Genomic DNA, 19,648 nt, shown 5'->3' with positions numbered 1-19,648 from the left:
CTGTATATTTTAAAACATGCACATGTAATTGAAATCACCAGTTTGTTGATACCTCCACCAGTTCATCCAGTCAGTCTCCAGTTGAGACCCTCCTAGAATTTACCCCAGTTCATCCAGTTCTCCCACCCAATAATAGCAGACAACAGAGAAATGTGATATTATTTGCATGAGATAATTAGCAGGTGTAAAATTGCACAAATACGTTTCCTAATATATTCACGTAAAACAATTATAGAATAGCAACTTATGCATGTATCTCTTGGGCCTCCTCCTCCCGGAACATCCCAGACCGCCCACACGCATATTTTTGATGCTTATAAAATAGCATATACACTAATTTTACGTGTGTAACTCCTTTAAAAAATGTACCCCTTTAAAAATTTTCAGAAAGCTCTGGAAATTTCATTCTGCTCAGTCCCATAAGCAGTCATTTGGCCTATTTATTCCTCTTCAGAGAAAAGAGGACTAGCTTTGAAACATGTTTTAACAAAGTAAACATACCCCATCCACTATCAAATATTCCTTAACACACAGTAAAATGGAAATGTCGAGCAGACCAACTAAAAGTAAATAGAATTTATTTGGTTAGAATGTCCCTACAATTGAAGTGTGTACACAGTATACCAATTGTTATTCTCTTAAAGTATTTTATAGGGCATAAAAAGAATGCTTGCAAGGAGCAAAGAAAAAAGTTAGACATGCATTTCTAACTTTCTCAACTGTGCATGTTGAACTGAAATAGATTAAAAGAAATTGTGATGCCTACTTATGGTATATGACAAGTTAGAGTTTCTTTAAAGCAGAATGTGCTCTAAGGGATTTTTTTGTGGGGGGAGGGGAGGGGATGCTTCCTGCTGTTCTTTTTAGTCTTCTGGCTAAATTGGAACCAAGGCTGAGATCCAGTGCTGGGCGCCTTCATTCATAAATATCCTGGGATTTTTTTCCTCATTAATCCTCTCCCAACTCACATAGCCCAGAGGCCATGCATAAAGAAGGGCTCCTTCTGAAATCCTTCAAATATGGGCCTTAAATCTGGCAGTTAGGTGTCTCCATTGTGCAACAATGGAGATTCCCTCTCCCAAGGGCCCTCTTTATGGAACGCTCTACCACAGCATATTCGTCTTTGGACAATAAAAAAAGAATTCAAAGTTGCTTTAAAAACTCATCTTTTCAACATTGCCTTCTCACTAAGCAAACCCTGAGGTTTTCTCCCAAATGGTGTGCAATCCTCTCCTTTGATTCAGTCTTCTCCTGTAAGTTTATTCTCACTGCTGTTAAGTCCAGCTCACTTAGGACCAGATTCATTAAGGCTTTTCTCCCACTTTTTGTCCATGGGTAAAACCCTTAGTGAATCAGGTACTTAATTAGTAAATCTGGCTGGACCAGTTAACGGCCATAGCTTTTTTGTTTGTTTGTTTTACTTCACTATAGTTTGTCTGTTTTTATTTGGTATTGTCTTTGATCTGTACCATATATGCTTTATGCTTGTTTTCATATTTGTATTTTTATGCTTGTACTCTTGTTACGCGCCATGAACTTCAGAGGGTGTGGGACAAAAATATTTTTAAATAAAGAAATGTTGGCTATGCAGCATCCCTACATCTGGCTGGCCTGAAGAGCAGAAGACCTGATCAAGGAATTGAATCTAGGTCCTCTGCATGGCTGTGCATAGAACGGTCACTGAGCCACCAGACTGGCTCCAACTATGGGATTTCTAAGCAGAGACATATATATATAATTCCAATATTTATAACTTTTTTTTCCAATATACTTTTAACATGTTCATTCCCCTACCAAAATTGTCAAAAAACTCTTTCTCCAGCTGGGAGGCTTGACAAGGATTTCTTTCAAACCGACTGTTAACATGTTGCTTCCTCCCACCTCCCACAAACCAAGCATGTAATATTTAAGAGACCCAAGCAAATTCAGATTTCCCAAAGAAAAAAAGTGTGTTCTTTTTTTGGCAATATAAAAGAAAATTAGGTCTTACCTTTGATAATTTTCGTTCCTTTAGTACCAAGGATCAGTCCAGACTCCTGGGTTTTGCCTCCACACCAGCAGGTGGAGACAGAGCAAGATTTGACAGGCTCTGCCATATATACCAGGGTGCCACCCACAGCCTGCCAGTATTATACCATGTCAAAGCAGAATGATCCCCAACTGTCACTAACTATATACATGAAAATCAACCGGGGAACCCTCAGGTCACTCCCCTCCAACAAGGATCCGACCCAGCCAAACGTAAAGAACAGAGATAAGAAGCTCCTCAGAGCCAATGAATTTAGAGCAAAATTTAGGAACAATGGACTCTCCGAACTTAATGCAGCAGTGGGAGGGACTCTGGACTGATACTTGGTATTACAGGAACGAAAATTATCGAAGGTAAGACCTAATTTCTTTTCCCTGTACATACCGGATCAGTCCAGACTCCTGGGATGTACCAGCGCTCAACTACACGGGGTGGGAAACGGAGAGGCCCGTTCTCAATGCGCCTGCTCCGAAATTGCCCTCCCTGGAGTCCTGAACATCCAGACGATAGTGACGTGCGAACATGTGCAACGTCTTCCAAGTCACTGCCCTACAGATCTCTAGCGGAGATATCTGCTGACACTCTGCCCAGGAAGCTGCCTGGGAGAGAGTAGAGTGCGCCTTCAGACCCAAAGGCAAGGGCCGACCAGCCAAAAGATACGCGGAATTTATGGCTTCCTTCAACCATCGCAAGATGGTAGTCTTGGATGCCATATTACCCTTCTTGGGACCCTTCCAAAGTACGAAAAGGTGATCCGAAACCTATTTGTGATTTCCAGGTAGCGTAAGAGGGCCCGCCGAACATCCAACTTCTTCAACTCTTTGGACAGAGTATCCGACCTATCTATATGCGAAAACGCCGGAAGCTCCACGGACTGGTTCAGGTGAAAGGAAGAAACTACTTTGGGTAAAAAGGAAGGAACCGTCCGGAGACTAACTCCGGACTCAGAGATGCGCAAGAAGGGTTCCCTACAGGACAAAGCCTGAGGTTCGGAAACCCTCCTAGCTGAAGTGATCGCCACCAAAAACACGACCTTCAAAGTGAGATCCTTCAGAGACGTCCTCTTCAGAGGCTCAAATGGGGGTGCGCACAAAGCTTTGAGCACCACATTAAGGTTCCGGGAAGGACAAGGAGCACGTAGGGGTGGACGCAAATGCTTTGCCCCCTTCAGGAAACGTACAATATCAGGATGAGATGCCAACGTCCTCCCTTCCACCATGCCCCGTAAACAACCGAGAGCTGCCACCTGTACACGCAACAAACTACAAGACAGCCCCTTGGCCAAACTGTCCTGAAGAAAGGCTAAGATATCAGAAACAGCCGCCCGGGTAGGTGGAACCATCCGAGAAACACACCATGGACTCGAACACTTTCCAGACACGAATATATGACAATGAGGTCGAGGTCGAGGTCTTACGCGACCGAAGAAGGGTGGATACCACCGCATCCGAATAACCTTTCCCACTTAGACGGCGCCTCACAAAAGCCATGCTGCTAGACAAAAGCGATCTACCTGATCGAAACAGACCGGTCCCTGATGAAGCAGATTCGATAACGCCGGGAGACGGAGTGGAGCTTCTATTGCCAGGTTGACGAGGTTGACGAGGTCTGCAAACCACGGCCGCTGAGGCCACTCAGGAGCCACCAAGGTAACTTCCGCAGGGTGAATCTCTATGCGACGAAGGACCTTGCCTATCAGAGGCCAAGGAGGAAAAACCATACAGAAGGATTGACATCGGCCAGGGCAGTGCCAAGGAATCCACCCCTTCCGCTCCTGATTCCCTGCACCGTGCAAAGAAGTGTGGAGCCTTGGCATTCTGAAAGGTTGCCATCAGATCCATGGCCGGCTGTCCCCACCTGTCGCAGATGAGCTGGAAGGCGCTGTCCATCAGTTCCCATTCTCCGGGGTCGAGCTGATGTCTGCTCAGAAAGTCCACGTGAACGTTGTCTACCCCTGCGATGTGGGACACGGTGATGCTGAGAAGGTGCCACTCCGCCCATTGAAGTAGAAGTCGAGCTTCTAACGCCACCAGGCGACTCCGGGTCCTCCCTGACAATTGATGTAAGCCACCGTAGTTGCATTGTCGGACAGGACCCTGACCGCTTTTCCCTGAACTAGAGGGAGGAAGGCCCTCAGCGCCAGACATACCGTCCATGCCTCGTAAAAGAGGGATAGCCTGCCCCCTACCTTCAGAAACGAGGGATGGACCGGCAGGCCATCATTGCACAGACTTACCGCCGGGGGTGAAGAGGTGGAAGCAGGTCTGCCAAAGCGCCATCCCCGAAAGGGCTGAGACTGCTGTCTACCCCCCCCCCCCCCCCCCCGAACGAAAGGAGGTCGAGGGTGTACTAGGGCGAGGGCCCCGAGACTTACGGTTACTCCTAAATCTAGACCGGGATGAGAAGGACCCATTGGACCATGAATTGTCCCTCTGGCAGGCGATATAGGAAAATTAGTTTCTTATCTGATAATTTCCGTTCCTGTAGTACCAAGGATCAGTCCAGGACACCTGGGTTGTGACTCCGCACCGGTAGATGGAGACAGAGCAAGACCTGTCGGCTCAGTCATATATGACAGTGTGCCAGCCACAGCCCCTCAGTCTTACGAAATGTCAAAGTAGAACATGAAACCAGTAACCTTATCTAAACCTAACTTTACCAGGGAGCAAATCAAGACCCCCACTGGAACAGAACTCTCCTAACCAAGAGAGCGAAACAAGAAATCAGATTAGGCAATCAACCACGAGCGGGCTCTCTGTTACTCCAAAACAGCAATGCGGGCGGGATCCTGGACTGATCATTGGTACTACAGGAACGAAAATTATCAGGTAAGAAACTAATTTTCCTTTCCCTGTACGTACCAGGATCAGTCCAGGACACCTGGGATGTACCAGAGCCAACTTACCGAGGGTGGGAAGCAGAGAGTCCCGCTCGGAGTACCCTCTCTCCAAACCCCCCGGTCTCTGTAGCCTGAACATCCAACCGGTAATGTCTAATGAAGGTATGTAACGACTTCCAGGTAGCTGCCCTGCAAATCTCTTGAGGCGACACCTGAGAAGATTCCGCCCAAGACGCCGCATGGGAACAAGTCGAGTGAGCCCTGAGACCCTCGGGAACCGGTTTCCCCTGCACTAGGTACGCTGAGCCAATGGCCTCCTTGAGCCAACGGGCAATCGTCGTGCGGGACGCTGCGGCACCTTTCTTTGAACCAGAAAATAGAACAAAAAGATGATCAGACACTCGAAAAGGATTAGTGACCTCTAGATAGCGAAGGAGGGACCTCCGCACATCTAGCTTCCGTAAGTCCCTCGTTTTCGGATCCGAGGACTCCCCAACCGCGAAAGCGGGAAGCTCAACAGATTGATTCAAATGAAATGCCGACACGACTTTAGGCAAAAAGGACGGAACCGTCCGCAAGGAGACTCCTGAGTCGGAAATGCGCAAGAACGGCTCCCTACAGGATAGCGCCTGCAACTCCGAAACACGCCGTGCCGAAGCAATTGCCACCAGGAATACGGTCTTCAACGTGAGATCTTTAATAGTCGACCGCTTCAAGGGCTCAAACGGCGCCGAGCATAAGGAGGAGAGAACCCAATTGAGGTTCCAGGACGGACAGGGATGACGCAATGGAGGACGGAGATGCTTCGCTCCCCGAAGAAAACGGGAAATATCCGGGTGCAGGGCCAGGGAGGATCCCCGAACCTTACCTCGCAAGCAACCAAGCGCCGCAACCTGCACGCCAGACCTTTGGCAAGACCAGCCTGGAGAAACGCTAGGATATCGGAGACGGAGGCTGAAGTGGGATCAACTCCACGCTGCACGCACCAGTCCTCAAAAACCACCCAGACTCGGACATACGCCAAGGACGTAGACTGCTTCCTGGACCTCAACAGCGTGGCTACCACCGCATCTGAGTAACTCTTCCTCTTCAAGCGATTCCTTTCAAAAGCCATGCCGCGAGACAAAAGTGATCCGCATCCTCCAAACAGACGGGGCCCTGGCGGAGGAGCCCCGTGAACCCCTGGAGACGAAGGGGAGCGTCCACCGACAACTGAATGAGATCGGCAAACCATGGCCGACGTGGCCACTCTGGTGCCACCAGGATCACTTTGGACGGGTGCAACTCTATGCGACGAGGGATCTTGCCTATCATCGGCCACGGGGGAAACACGTACAGCAACACGTCCGTCGGCCAGGGAAGAGCCAATGCGTCGACGCCCTCGGCCCCTCTCTCTCGGCGTCGGCTGTAAAACCGTGGGGCCTTTGCGTTTTGCCACGTGGCCATCAGATCCATGTGGGGCACCCCTCACGTCCTGCAGATGAGAAGGAAGGCGTCCTCCGCCAGTTCCCATTCCCCGGGATCTAGGTGATGACGACTGAGAAAATCTGCCTGGACATTGTTGACCCCGGCGATGTGAGACGCTGCGATGTTGCTGAGATGTTGTTCCGCCCAGCCTATCAAGAGCCGCACCTCCTCCGCTACTAGGGGACTCCTTGTCCCGCCTTGGCGGTTGATGTAGGCTACGGTGGTCGCGTTGTCCGACAATATCCGAACCGCCATTCCCTGTATCAACGGCAGGAAGGACTGCAGTGCCAGGCGAGCCGCTCTGGTCTCTAGCCGGTTGATGGACCACTGAGCTTGAGTCGCTGACCACCGGCCCTGTACTGACTTGCCTAGGCAAACTGCTCCCCAACCGGAGAGGCTGGCATCCGTGGTCACTACCGTCCAGTTGGGAACTAACAGGGACACACCACAAGTCAGGTGTTCCGACACTAGCCACCATTGCAGGCTGTCCCTCGCCTGATCCGTGAGTGGCAGCGGAAGGTGGAATTCCTCTGACACCGGCTTCCAACGGGATAGCAAGGATGATTGTAATGGACGTAGATGAGCGAACGCCCAGGGGACCAACGCGAGCGTTGACGCCATAGACCCCAGAACCATCAGGTAATCGCAAACCAGCGGTAGCCGAAGAGACAATAACCGCTTGACCTGAGTCTGCAGCTTGTGCACGCGCTCCCCTGACAGGAACACCTGGCCCCGTTTCATGTCGAAGTCGGCTCCTAGATATTCCAAGGACTGGGTGGGAACTAGATGACTCTTGCAGAAGTTGACGACCCAGCCCAGGGACTGCAGCAGCTGGAGGACTCTGGCCACGGCCATCCGACACTGGCTCTCGGACTTGGCCAGGATCAACCAGTCGTCCAGGTAAGGGTGGACCAGGAAACCCTCTCGCCGAAGCTGAGCTGCCACCACGACCATCACCTTCGTGAATGTACGAGGAGCCGTCGCGAGCCCGAAGGGGAGCGCCCAAAACTGATAATGCCTTCCCAGGATGCAGAACCTGAGGAACCACTGAAACGATGGCTGGATACCCACGTGGAGGTATGCTTCCGTGAGATCTAGCGAGGCCAGGAATTCGCCGGGCCGTACCGAGGCAATTACTGAGCGAATTGTCTCCATTTTGAAATGAGGGACGCGAAGGCATCTGTTCACCGCTTTCAGATCCAAAATCGGTCTGGACGTGCCGTCTTTCTTCGAAACGATGAAGTAAATCGAGTAACGTGCCTTGCTGACTGACAGGTACGGAGGAAATGGCTCCCAAGCTTTCTAGGCGCCCGAGGATCCCTAGCACAGCCGCTCTCTTCTCTGGATGCTTGCAGGGCGACACCAGGAACTTGTCTGAAGGGATTCGAGCAAAATCTAATGAGTAACCGTGTTTTATCACGTCGAGGACCCAGTGATCCGACGTTACCTTGACCCATTCCTCGAAAAATAACGTCAACCTCGCCCCGACGTTGGAAATTACGGCCTGGGGTGGAGGCGAGGGATGGGTCAACCTCATCTCATTGCGAAGCCTTGGACCTCGCGCCCGACGGGGTCCCCCCCGGTCTACCGAATCTTTTCCCACGAAAGGACTGCGGCCACTGGGAGGACCGAGCGGAAGAAGACCGGTATGCGGGGCCCGATGACCTCTGAGGACGAGACTTTCTGCTTCCACGAAAACGGGGCCTACTGGACAAAGAGGACCGGGACCTAGACCTGTCCTCAGGCAATTTGAAAGCCCTGTTCTCCCCCAGGGAAAGCATCAAATCATCCAATTCCTTGCCAAACAACAGCTTTCCCTTAAATGGAAGCGACCCTAGATGAGCCTTGGAGGAGCCATCCGCCGCCCAGTTACAAAGCCAAAGGAGATGGTGCGCAGAGACAGCCGCAACCATGGACCTAGCAGAAGTCCGAAGGAGATCGTGGAGAGCATCTGCCCCATATGCTATCGCCGCCTCTAATCGATCCGCCTGTGAGGCTTCCTCTTCTGAGAGGCCCGCATTTGCCTGGAGGACCTGAGCCCAGCGCAAACTGGCCCTCATAGCAAAGTTGGTACAAATGGTGGCCCGGACCCCCAAAGCTGATACCTCAAAAATCTTCTTCAGTTGCACCTCCAGCTTCCGGTCCTGGATATCTCAGGGCTGTGGCTCCCGTGACAGGGATCGTCGACCGCTTCGTCACCGCTGAAACCGCCGCGTCCACCTTCGGGAGCCTTAAAAGCTCCAACGCCTCCTCCGGCAGAGGATATAGCTTGTCCATGGCCTTGGTCACCTTCAGGCCTAACTCTGGTGTATCCCATTCCTTAAACAGGATATCCGTCGACGAAAAATGGAAGGGGAAGGCCACTGCAGGACCCGTGAGACCCAAAAGCACCGGATCCATATTGGCCTCCTGCCAGGCGACCACCGGCGGAGCTTCTATCCCCAGCTCCTGGAGAATAGCTGGGATAAGTGGGACCAGTTCCTCCCTGCGGAAGAGGCGGACCACTTTCAGGTCATCGCCTTCCACGGCTTGCGCCCCTTTGCCCGCTCCGGGCGGGGTGGAACCGCCCCCTGGTGTCTCCTCGGCCCCCTGCGGGGACTCCTCGTGGAGATCCACTTCATCATAGGTTCGCTATCTGTGTTCGTTTCCCTTTGGTTGGGCCTTGTGGAAGAACCGAGGTCCCCCTGGCTTTCTTCTTCTTAGGACCCGACTTGTGACCCCCCCGAAACGACTGCCGTCCTCTGCCTGCGCCTGTGGCCCTTATATTTAAGGACCTTGCGCAGCAACAATGCAAAATCCGTTGAAAATGAAGAAGACCCGGAGCCCGATGAATCTTCACTGGAACTAACCTCCCCGGGGGGGGGCTGCCCCCCCCGGGGTGTCCCCCCCCCCGCCGGTCTCGGCTGCGGGGAAAGCGGAGGGGGGGGGGGGCAAGGCGCCATCTTCCACCTGCACCCGCGTGATTTCGCGGGCCGAACCTAAGATGGCCGCCACTCCCGCGCTAAGCGGGAAGAGATCCTATGGCCCCTCCGACGCTGCTGCCACACGCGGCGGCGATCAAACCGCACGGGAACGGCCCCTCCGACGCGGCCTGGACGGCCCTTCACCGCCCGGGACACAGGACGCACAAAGGCCCTCCCTTGAAAGGCGCGCGCGCGCCGAGCTGCATGCTCGGCAGGCCGACCCGCGCGGCATCCAAAACGAGCGCGGCAGAAAACACAGATTTAAAAATAAAAACCACCCCCCAGCAAGCGGCTCCCCCCCGAAAAGAACGAGACGAAGCCGCGAAGAGACAGAGAGCCGGCAGGCAGAAAAAGCAAAGGAAACTTTTTTTTTTTTTTTTACTCGCCGCTGTCCACGGTCTTGGGGCCCTGTTCCAGCGGGGGTGAGTGAACCGGGCTCCCCGGTGTCACCCCCGACGCTGCCACTAGACCAGCCGGGTCCTCGACCCTGGCAGCGGCCTCAACCAGGGGGGGATGGTCCCCTCAGAACCTCCCAAACCCCCTGGGAGGCAGGGCGGACTGGACCTTCTTCAAACCAGCACTTCAAAATAAAAACAAAGAAGAGTGACTGGAACCTTAACTAACCAGCACTTTCAAAATTAAAAAACCGAACTACCCCTGACTAGCAGAACCCAGGGCAGGCCGAGGCTGTGACTGCACGTGCACCATCTACTGGAAGAGTAAGACTGAGGGGCTGTGGCTGGCACACTGTCATATATAATATAATTATATTTATGTTTATGTTAATAATTTAACTTTTATTAATGTTATTTAGCTTTTTGCTTTGTTTAAAATTATTTCATTATTGATGTTTACATGTATTAGACTAAGGAATTTTACTTCCTGCTCATTCTGTTTCATTGTAAACCGGTTTGATATGCATTTTATGCAGGAAAATCGGTATAAAAAAACTTAAAATAAATAAATAAATAAATATATGACTGAGCCGACAGGTCTTGCTCTGTCTCCATCTACTGGTGCGGAGTCACAACCCAGGTGTCCTGGACTGATCCTGGTACGTACAGGGAACCTTTATTCTCACCCAGTAACTGTATCATGTCATCCAATTCTTTACCGAAAAGCAGTTTTCCCTTAAAGGGTAAGGAGCCCAGACGAGACTTGGAGGCACCATCTGCAGACCAGTTCCTTAGCCACAAGAGACGCCGGGCTGAGACGGCCGACACCATGGAGCTCGCCGAAGTTCTCAGGAGATCGTGCAGCGTGTCCGCGCTGTAAGCGACTACCGCCTCTAGACGTCCGGCCTGTCTGGCTTCTTCTTTCGACAGGCCCTCATTGGCGAGCAGTTGCTGTTCCCAACGCAGGCCTGCCCGTAGGGCAAAGTTACTACAGATCACTGCTCGGGCCCCCAGAGCGGAAACCTCGAAAATGTTCTTCAATTGAATTTCCAACTTGCGATCCTGTAGATCCTTCAACGCCGTAGTGCCCGTGACCGGAATAGTCGTCCTCTTTGTCACCGCCGACACCGCAGCATCCACTTTCGGAACCCGCAACACTCCAGAGCCTCCTCTGGCAAGGGATAGAGTTTATCCATGGCCTTCATAACCTTCAGACCTAGGTCTGGGGTATCCCATTCCCGAAAGAGAAGGTCCGTCGACGAGAAGTGAAAGGGGAAAGTGGTAGGGGGGCCACTCAAACCAGCAACACTGGATCCATTGAGCCCAGCCTAGACTCCGCAGGCAGAGTATCGATCCCTAATTCCCCCAAAATGGCGGGAATAAGGGGGGGCAACTCTTCCCGACGGAAGAGGCGTATCACCCTCGGGTCGTCCCCCTCGGACGTCTGACCTTGTTGCACTGTCCCCTGCGCAGGTATTCCATCTCCCTCTGCCCCCCTCGGGGGTGGGGAGGGGACCCCATGATCCTCGGGGTCCGCCGAGACATCGGAGGACTCCGTGTTCTCCATGGGGGGAAGGGCCTGAAGAGGCCGCTTGGCTTTGGAGGCTCCCACCTTCTCCCCTGTACCTGGCCGAGACTCGCCCGTTGAAGGTGGGACCCCTGGGGACCCCTGACGGGGAGACCGTCTCTTGCCGGCTTTGCGGGCCTTAAAAGGCCTTATGCATTGCAAGGATAAATCCTGACGAGAAAGAGGATCAGGAATTCTCTGTATCAGTAGTATCAGCATCGGGTCCCTCCCCCCCCTGCTGCCGTGACCGGGGACTCCAGCCACGAAACCAGGCATTGCGGGTAGAGGGGTAGGTAGGGAATTCTGGGCCCCTTCCGCGATAGGAGCATCTGTGCGGGCCGCAGGTAAAATGGAGGGTTTTCATGCGCTCCGTGAGGCTGGCCTAGGAGAAAACGGGGGATGCTCCCCGACCGCGAGTGTGCACCGACGAACCAGCAGCCCCCGAACCGCCCCCGACGATCCCTCACCTCCGGGGATGCAGGCTGAGCACAGCCCATCCCACGAGAGGCGCGCGCTAGCAGAGCCACAGGCCGTGCAGGCCATGCCTCGTGGCATGCCGGCTCTGCTGAAACTACCTTGAAAACGTGCGAAAACAATTAAAACGACCGAGTGGGAAGGGGAGGGAGGCGGGTGGGGGGGGGGGGGGGGGGGGAGAAAACGCCACCGCGGTAAGACCGGAGAATCTTGAAAACAAAACCTTTTTTTTTTGTACCTCCGAAGCTGTCCCTCGACGAGTGCTGGATCGGTCCTGCGGGGGTGAGTGAGCCGGGCTCCCTGGTATCACCCCTGCTGGGCTTGATGAAGCGGGGTCCTCGCCCCTTGCCCCAGCAACCTGCTCGACTAGGGGGGATGGTCCCCTCAGGACCTAGCAAACCCCCTGGGAACCACGGACCTTTCTTCCTCCAAAACTGTTTTTTTTTTTTTTCTTCAATAAACTTAAACAAAGGAAAGATGCAAACAGGAGCAAACAATCCCCTGACTGACTATCCTCCCTAAGTCTTTTTTTTTTTTTTCCCCCAGGCTGTGGGATCTGCACCCAGACCAGCTGCTGGAGACAGAGAAATACTGGCAGGCTGTGGGTGGCACCCTGGTATATATGGCAGAGCCTGTCAAATCTTGCTCTGTCTCCACTGCTGGTGCGGAGGCAAAACCCAGGAGTCTGGACTGATCTGGTACGTACAGGGAATATGTGCTTGCAGGGCCAGTCATACTCTAGTTACTCTAAACAAAACTTTCCTTGTTTTTTTGGGAACTACAAGTCTGCAGGCAACAATTCTGCTGAAATTCCTTTGATTCAGTGTTAATGTATATTCAAAATTCAATAAATAAGATTATAGAGGGAAAATTTAAACATAATCTATAACAAAGAATTAATTTTTATACTGTGTTTTTATAAACTATAGTACTTACGCAGCAGAATATTCAAACAGACCATAATAGGGGTTGAACATTTCTTTAGAAATTAGGAAAAACCATTCTCTGGCCACTCCTCCATAATCTAAGCCTTTTTCATTGTCAAATTCAATCCAAAGCCGGGCTTTAAGGAGATCTGCTCTTTTAATGGCTAAAATTCTTCTATAAGAATCTTCAAGAATTGCAGAACGACGCAATTTCATTTCAAATCGATTTGGAATATCAGTCTGAAAAGCAAAGAGTTAATCCCATGATTGTAATATAACAGTTAACAGCAAAGCATATACTTACTAATACAGTACTTCTATGTATAAATACTAATACAGTACTTCTATGTATAAAAGAAAAACACGATTACTCTGTATAGAGTACATATCAGTTTCTAATCCATTAATGTACACTGTGAAAGGATACACTACATTACATTTGACAGTTAAAGATTTATCCTGTTATTTTGCAGAGAAAAAAATCATATACAAATAAACCACAGTGCCAATAAAACTATTGCTAGAGTTCTCCAAATATAGTTCTAGTCCTGGATACATGTTTGTTAGAAGTATCGCCAATTTAAGTGGCATCGAGCTATTCATGGCCAAAATCTGTGATTTGACTTAAAACTTATGAGTGCACTAGTGTAACCATGATGAACTTGGCAGCCCTAAATCTAGATTGGCTGAGTTAAACCACCATTTGGTTACAAATGGTATTCCAATGAACAGTATCTCATTTTGCAAAACAGTTGTTTTGCCCAGTCTCTCAAGATCTGATAAGAATCAGACTGGATAGGCTGCTGATGTATTAAACACATGCAAACATTTAGTTTATGAAACTGACCTTTGTGTTAACAAAAACGTTGAATTTGATCAAATTCTACCCCAGGCCACCGGGTAGGCAAATTGTCAATACTTGTTAGCCCACAGAAAAAAAGCAGTGGCCTGTATACACAATAAATGAGAAAGTATCCATGCTTGTCATGGTATAACACCTTGCTACCCACTTGTGCTGAAAGCCAATGATTCCCACAGCCTTATCCCCCGCTTTGCCTGTAATTGTTCCTCACAACTCCTTCTCAGAGCCTGCTCAATAGCTTGGCTATCTGGGAATTCAGCATCCAGTAAAGGCTTCAATGCTCTCTATAAAGTGCAACCCTTGCCTAAAAGTCTTCACAGAATGGAAGCTAATCATACCATTGAATCTTCACATTTAAATGGACTTTAGTCAAAAATTGGTGGTCTCAGGCAAATGGGCCACAGATAAATTCAACACCTGTAACTGTTAGGCACAAGAACTGCTGAAAGAAGTTATACACAAAGTAGGAGCTATGAGGTCAATTTTCAAGGATTTAAGGGTCTAACTTTAGGCGTCATGATCCTAAACAGGCCCTTTTAAAAATTCACAAGGACTGAATACCTAAATGTAGGCCTCTAAAAAGTAGGAGGCTAGAGGTGTGGGGTGAGGCTGGGGAAAGAAATCTAGGTGCTTAGCACTGATTTTCAGCATTAGACACCTAATGTAGGAGCCTAACTCCAGGAAAACAAATAGCAGGCTTAAATTTAGGTACCTAAATTTAACTGAATTTTCATCTGAAAATTTAGGTTTAGCAGAAAATAGACAATTTAGGATCTCAGGTTTTATGTTTTTTTTATCAGCATCTTAGGTGCCAACTCTCAAATATCAAATAAGAAGTTATAATGCCAGCTTGGGACATCTTCAAAGTTCACATTCCAAATGTCTAAAATCAGGCTAATTGGTAATCTGGATTATTAGTGATAGTCTGAAGGTCACAACTACCTCTCTGTACATTTGTTTCTAAGACCTTAAGAATTCCTAGATAGGACAATATTTATTTATTTTATTTAATTTTTTTGAGTTGGTTAGAACAATGGATTGTTCTAACCAACTCAAGCTGAAAGGCAATAGTGACAAGTTTCTGAAAATGCAAATTCTCTATCGGGCCAATTTTAAAAGGCCCGCGCGCGTAAAAATTGGGGGTTACTTGCATGGCTGGGCCCTGCGCGTGCTTCCTTGTATTTTCAAAAAGCCCAGCCATACACTTAACCCCCGATACACGCCAAAGTGCTGGGCCAGAAGAAAGGGGTCAGTGGTCCGGGATTGGCCAGGACAGAGCCATTAGACGCTGTCCTGGGGAAGTGTACGCCAGTAGCTAGCCTGCTTGCAGAAGATACTTTTGCTCCAGAGGAGCAGTAAAGCAAATGTTGCTTACCTGTAACAGGTGTTCTCACAGGACAGCAGGAGGTTAGTCCTCACATATGGGTGACATCATCAGGATGGAGCCCAATCTCGGAAAACTTCTGTCAAAGTTTCCAGAACTTTGACTGGCCCCTACTGGGCATGCCCAGCATGGCACTAACCCTGTAGCCAGCAAGGGTTCCCCTTCAGTCTTATTTGAAAGCTACAGGCAGTGCTGATAAATAAAATAACAAAATGTTACCAACCCAACACCGCGGGGCGGCGGGCGGATTTCGTGAGGACTAACATCCTGCTGTCCTGTGAGAACACCTGTTACAGGTAAGCAACATTTGCTTTCTCACAGGACAAGCAGGATGGTAGTCCTCACATATGGGTGAGTATCGAGCTGAGGATTTCCGAACATGCACCAAATGTACCCAAAGGCGTGCAACAGGCACAACTGGGGCGGAGTTTGGTAGAGGGCATTCTGAACCCCACCGGGCAGGCGGAAGGGTGTTGGTACATCATGTTGTAAACTGGTTACGAAGGACAGACTGGCCTAAGATGGAATCTTGCCTTCCGGCTTTGTCCAAGCAATAGTGGGCTGCAAAGAGAACTCCAGGTAGCAGCCCTGCAAATGTCAGGAAGCGGCACCGATCGTAGGTGTGCTACTGAAGTTGCCATGGCCCTCACAGAGTGTTGCTTTAACACGGTCTTGGAATGGAATGCCCGCTTGCTGATAGCAAAAGGATATGCAGTCTGCCAACCAGGAGGAGAGAGTCTGCTTGCCCACAGGCTTCCCTAACTTGTTAGGGTGGAAAGAGACGAACAATTGAGTGCTTTCCCTGTGGGCAGCTGTACGGTCTAGGTAAAACGCTAGAGCCCGTTTACAGTCAAGGGTATGCAGAGCCTGTTCTCCTGGGTTGGCATGGGGCCTGGGAAAAAAAACAGGTAGTATGATGGATTGATTAAGATGAAAATCCGAAACTACATTAGGTAAGAATTTAGGGTGAGTGTGGAGTACCACCCAGTCCTGCAGAAGTTTAGTGTAAGGCGGATAGGTAACTAGAGCCTGCCATTCACTAACTCTGCAAGCTGAAGTGATAGCCAAAAGGAAAATCACTTTCCATGTAAGATATCTAACTTCACAAGAGTGAAGAGGCTCGAACAGTGGTTTCATGAGCCGACCCAAAACCAGATTAAGGTCCCAAGAAGGGGCTGGAGGACATAGTGGACGCTTGATATGGAGCAAGCCCTTCAAAAAGCGTGTTACAAGGGGTTGTACTGATACAGGGACATCCCCGACACCTTTATGGAAGGCGGCTACCGCACTGACATGCATTCTGATGGAGGAAGTCTTTAGACCTGACTCAGATAGATGCCAGAGATAGTCCAGAAACTTTGGGATTGGACAGGAAAGGGTGTCAAGGGACTATGACATGAACCTTTTCCATTTGTAAGAGTAAGATTTTCTCGTGGAAGGCTTCCGTGAAGCAATCAAGACACGGGAAACTGGTTCAGAAAGGTTAAGTGGTTGAAGGATTAACCTTTCAACATCCATGCCGTCAGGGATAAGGTGTGAAGATTGGGATGGCCCAAGCACCCGTCATTCTGAGTGATCAGAAGTGGGTCCTTCCCTGAAGTATTGGAAACCACACTTGGCGTGGCCAGAGAGGTGCTATCAGGATCATGGTTCCCTTGTCCTGACATAACTTCACGAGAATCTTTGAGAGAAGAGGAAGTGGAGGGAATGCATAGAGCAGACCAGTTGTCCACGAGAGGGAGAATGCGTCTCTGGGTCGAGAGAGTTTGCTGCGAATGAGAGAGCAGTAGTTTTCCACTTTGCGGTTTTGTGGGATGCAAAGAGGTCTATTCGAGGATATCCCCACTGTTGAAAAATGGAGTTCGCTACTGAGGGGTTGAGAGACCACTCGTGCGATTGAAAGATGCGACTCAGCTTGTCTGCCAGCACATTGTCCACTCCCGGTAAGTAGGTGTCCTTGAGGTACATCGAATGGGAGAGAGCTTCTACCCATATCTGTGCAGCTTCCTGACACAGAAGGAAGGAGCCCGTACCTCCCTGCTTGTTGATGTACCACATGGCCACCTGGTTGTCTGTCTGGATCAGGATGACTTGATTTGAGAGGCGATCCTGAAAAGCCCTGAGAGCATATCTGATTGCTCGACGTTCCAGGAAATTTATTTCGTGTTTGGCTTCCTCTGGAGACCAAGAGCCTTGTGTCTGCAGATCGGCTACGTGGGCTTCCCACTCAAGGTTGGAAGCGTCGGTGGTGAGAATGATTTGAGGATTTGGAACCTGGATGGGCAATCCTTGGAGGAGATTGGTCTGATTTTTCCACCATGCAAAAGACAGACTGAGTGAGAACATAAGAACATAAGAAAATGCCATACTGGGTCAGACCAAGAGTCCATCAAGCCCAGCATCCTGTTTCCAACAGTGGCCAATCCAGGCCATAAGAACCTGGCAAGTACCCAAAAACTAAGTCTATTCCATGTAACCATTGCTAATGGCAGTGGCTATTCTCTAAGTGAACTTAATAGCAGCTAATGGACTTCTCCTCCAAGAACTTATCCAATCCTTTTTTAAACACAGCTATACTAACTGCACGAACCACATTCTCTGGCAACAAATTCCAGAGTTTAATTGTGCGTTGAGTAAAAAAGAACTTTCTCCGATTAGTTTTAAATGTGCCCCATGCTAACTTCATGGAGTGCCCCCTAGTCTTTCTACTATCCGAAAGAGTAAATAACCGATTCACATCTACCCGTTCTAGACCTCTCATGATTTTAAACACCTCTATCATATCCCCCCTCAGTCGTCTCTTCTCCAAGCTGAAAAGTCCTAACCTCTTTAGTCTTTCCTCATAGGGGAGTTGTTCCATTCCCCTTATCATTTTGGTAGCCCTTCTCTGTACCTTCTCCATCGCAATTATATCTTTTTTGAGATGCGGCGACCAGAATTGTACACAGTATTCAAGGTGCGGCCTCACCATGGAGCGATACAGAGGCATTATGACATTTTCCGTTTTATTCATCATTCCTTTTCTAATAATTCCCAACATTCTGTTTGCTTTTTTGACTGCCGCAGCAGTGACGTGGACAATGGCCGACAGAGGCTGAATATCTTGAGTCCATTGAGACCTCAGAGTCCAGTGCATGAGTCTCATGGCCAAGCGGGCCATTGGTATGACATGGACTGAGGACGCCATGTGTCCCAGGAGGACGAGAAATTGGCGTGCAGTTGCAGAGTGCTGAGACTGCAGCTGGTGAGCAAGAGATACAAGAGTCAGTGCTTGTTGACGAGGCAGGAAAGCCTTTGCCTGTAAGGTATCCAAGTCTGCCCCAATGAATGACAAGGTTTGAGATGGGACTAAGTAGGATTTGTCATAAATGACGAGAAATCCTAACGAAATTAGAGTATGTAAGGTTAGTTTGAGGGACGACAGAGCGGCTTGCTGAATGGGAGCCCTGATTAACCAGTCGTCCAGACAGGGGTAGACGTGAACACCTTGTGTCCTGAGGAAGACTGCGATGACTACGAGGCATTTTGTAAAGACTCGTGGTGCAGATGCTAGGCCGAATGGAAGCACTCGGTATTGATAGTGCTTGGGGCCTACTAGGAACCTCAGGTACTTGCGATAAGCTGGACTTATTGCAATATGGGTGTATGCGTCCTGGAGGTCCAGAGAGCAGAGCCAGTCTCCTCCTCTTTGTAGAAGAGATCCCAAGGTGACCATCTTGAACTTTTCTCGCTGGAGGTACTTGTTGAGGGCCCATAGGTCCACAATAGGACAGACACCTCCCGATTTTTGGGGATTAGGAAGTACCGGGAATAGAACCCTAGGCCTTGCTGAGAGTATGGAACGGGTTCTATTGCTCTTGACTGGAGAAGGAGGGAAACCTCTTGATCCAGAAGAATGGAGTGTTCGGATGTTCTCCACATCTGTAGAGGTGGGGAGTCCAGTGGCAGGGCGAGAAAGTTCAGATGGTAACCCTGAGCAATGATTGCCAATATCCATTGGTCGGATGTGATTGAATGCCACATGTTGTGGCAGTGGCACAATCGACCTCCCACTGCTATTGCAACAGAGGAATCTGGCTGCTGCTCTCTGAGTGGAAGTCAAAAACCTGAAGCAGGTCCTGGTTGAGGAGCTGCTTATGGTTTTTGTTTACAGGCTTGACGAGACTACGGTTTTTGATAAGGTCTCGTGGCACGGGATCTGGTTGGTGGTGGGTAAGACTTCTTCGGGCGGAAGAATGACTTCTTAAGAGTCCTTTCTGAAGGGCTGTTTTGAGGAGAAGTTGGAAGGCATCAAAGAGAGCTGTCTTAGGGTCTCATGATGGTCCTTTAATTCTGCCACCATCAGCCAGGCCCGTCTCGCCGAAATAGCAGCTGCAGACACTCTGGTAGAAGTGTCAAAAATGTCATAAAATGTTCTAATCTCATGCTTGCCTGCCTCAAAACCTTTGTTTAGTAGAGTTTGTAATTGTTCTTGAAATTGCTGAGGCAGGGAGTCTGAGAAGTCCTGTATCTGCTTAAAAATGACCCTGCTATATTGAGTTATATAAAGCTGATAGGTGGCAATTTGGGAGATGAGCATGGCCCCTTGGAATACTTGGCGACCAATGTTATCTAGGAACAGACGAGTGAGGCTTTGACCTCTTTGCCCTCTTTTGTGCAGACTCTACCACGACTGAGTGGTGATCAAGCTGTGATTTTTGAAAACCTGGGGCTGACTGCACCAAATAGGTAGTGTCAGCTTT

At 49.7% G+C, this 19,648-nt stretch overlaps 1 protein-coding gene across 1 annotated transcript in view; it reads right to left on the bottom strand.

Annotated features, from left to right (window-relative positions):
• NEDD4 (NEDD4 E3 ubiquitin protein ligase) overlaps positions 1–19,648 on the bottom strand; it is a 582,598-nt gene that overhangs the window by 100,768 nt on the left and 462,182 nt on the right. The window contains exon 20 of the mRNA XM_029574322.1: positions 12,671–12,900. Within this exon, the coding sequence (XP_029430182.1) occupies positions 12,671–12,900 (230 nt within the window). The remainder of the gene's footprint in view (positions 1–12,670; positions 12,901–19,648) is intronic.

Source organism: Rhinatrema bivittatum, chromosome 13 (assembly GCF_901001135.1).
Source record: "Rhinatrema bivittatum chromosome 13, aRhiBiv1.1, whole genome shotgun sequence".
Taxonomy (NCBI): domain Eukaryota; kingdom Metazoa; phylum Chordata; class Amphibia; order Gymnophiona; family Rhinatrematidae; genus Rhinatrema; species Rhinatrema bivittatum.
The sequence above is the reverse complement of the archived record's forward strand: the minus strand, read 5'-3'. Positions and strand labels throughout refer to the sequence as shown.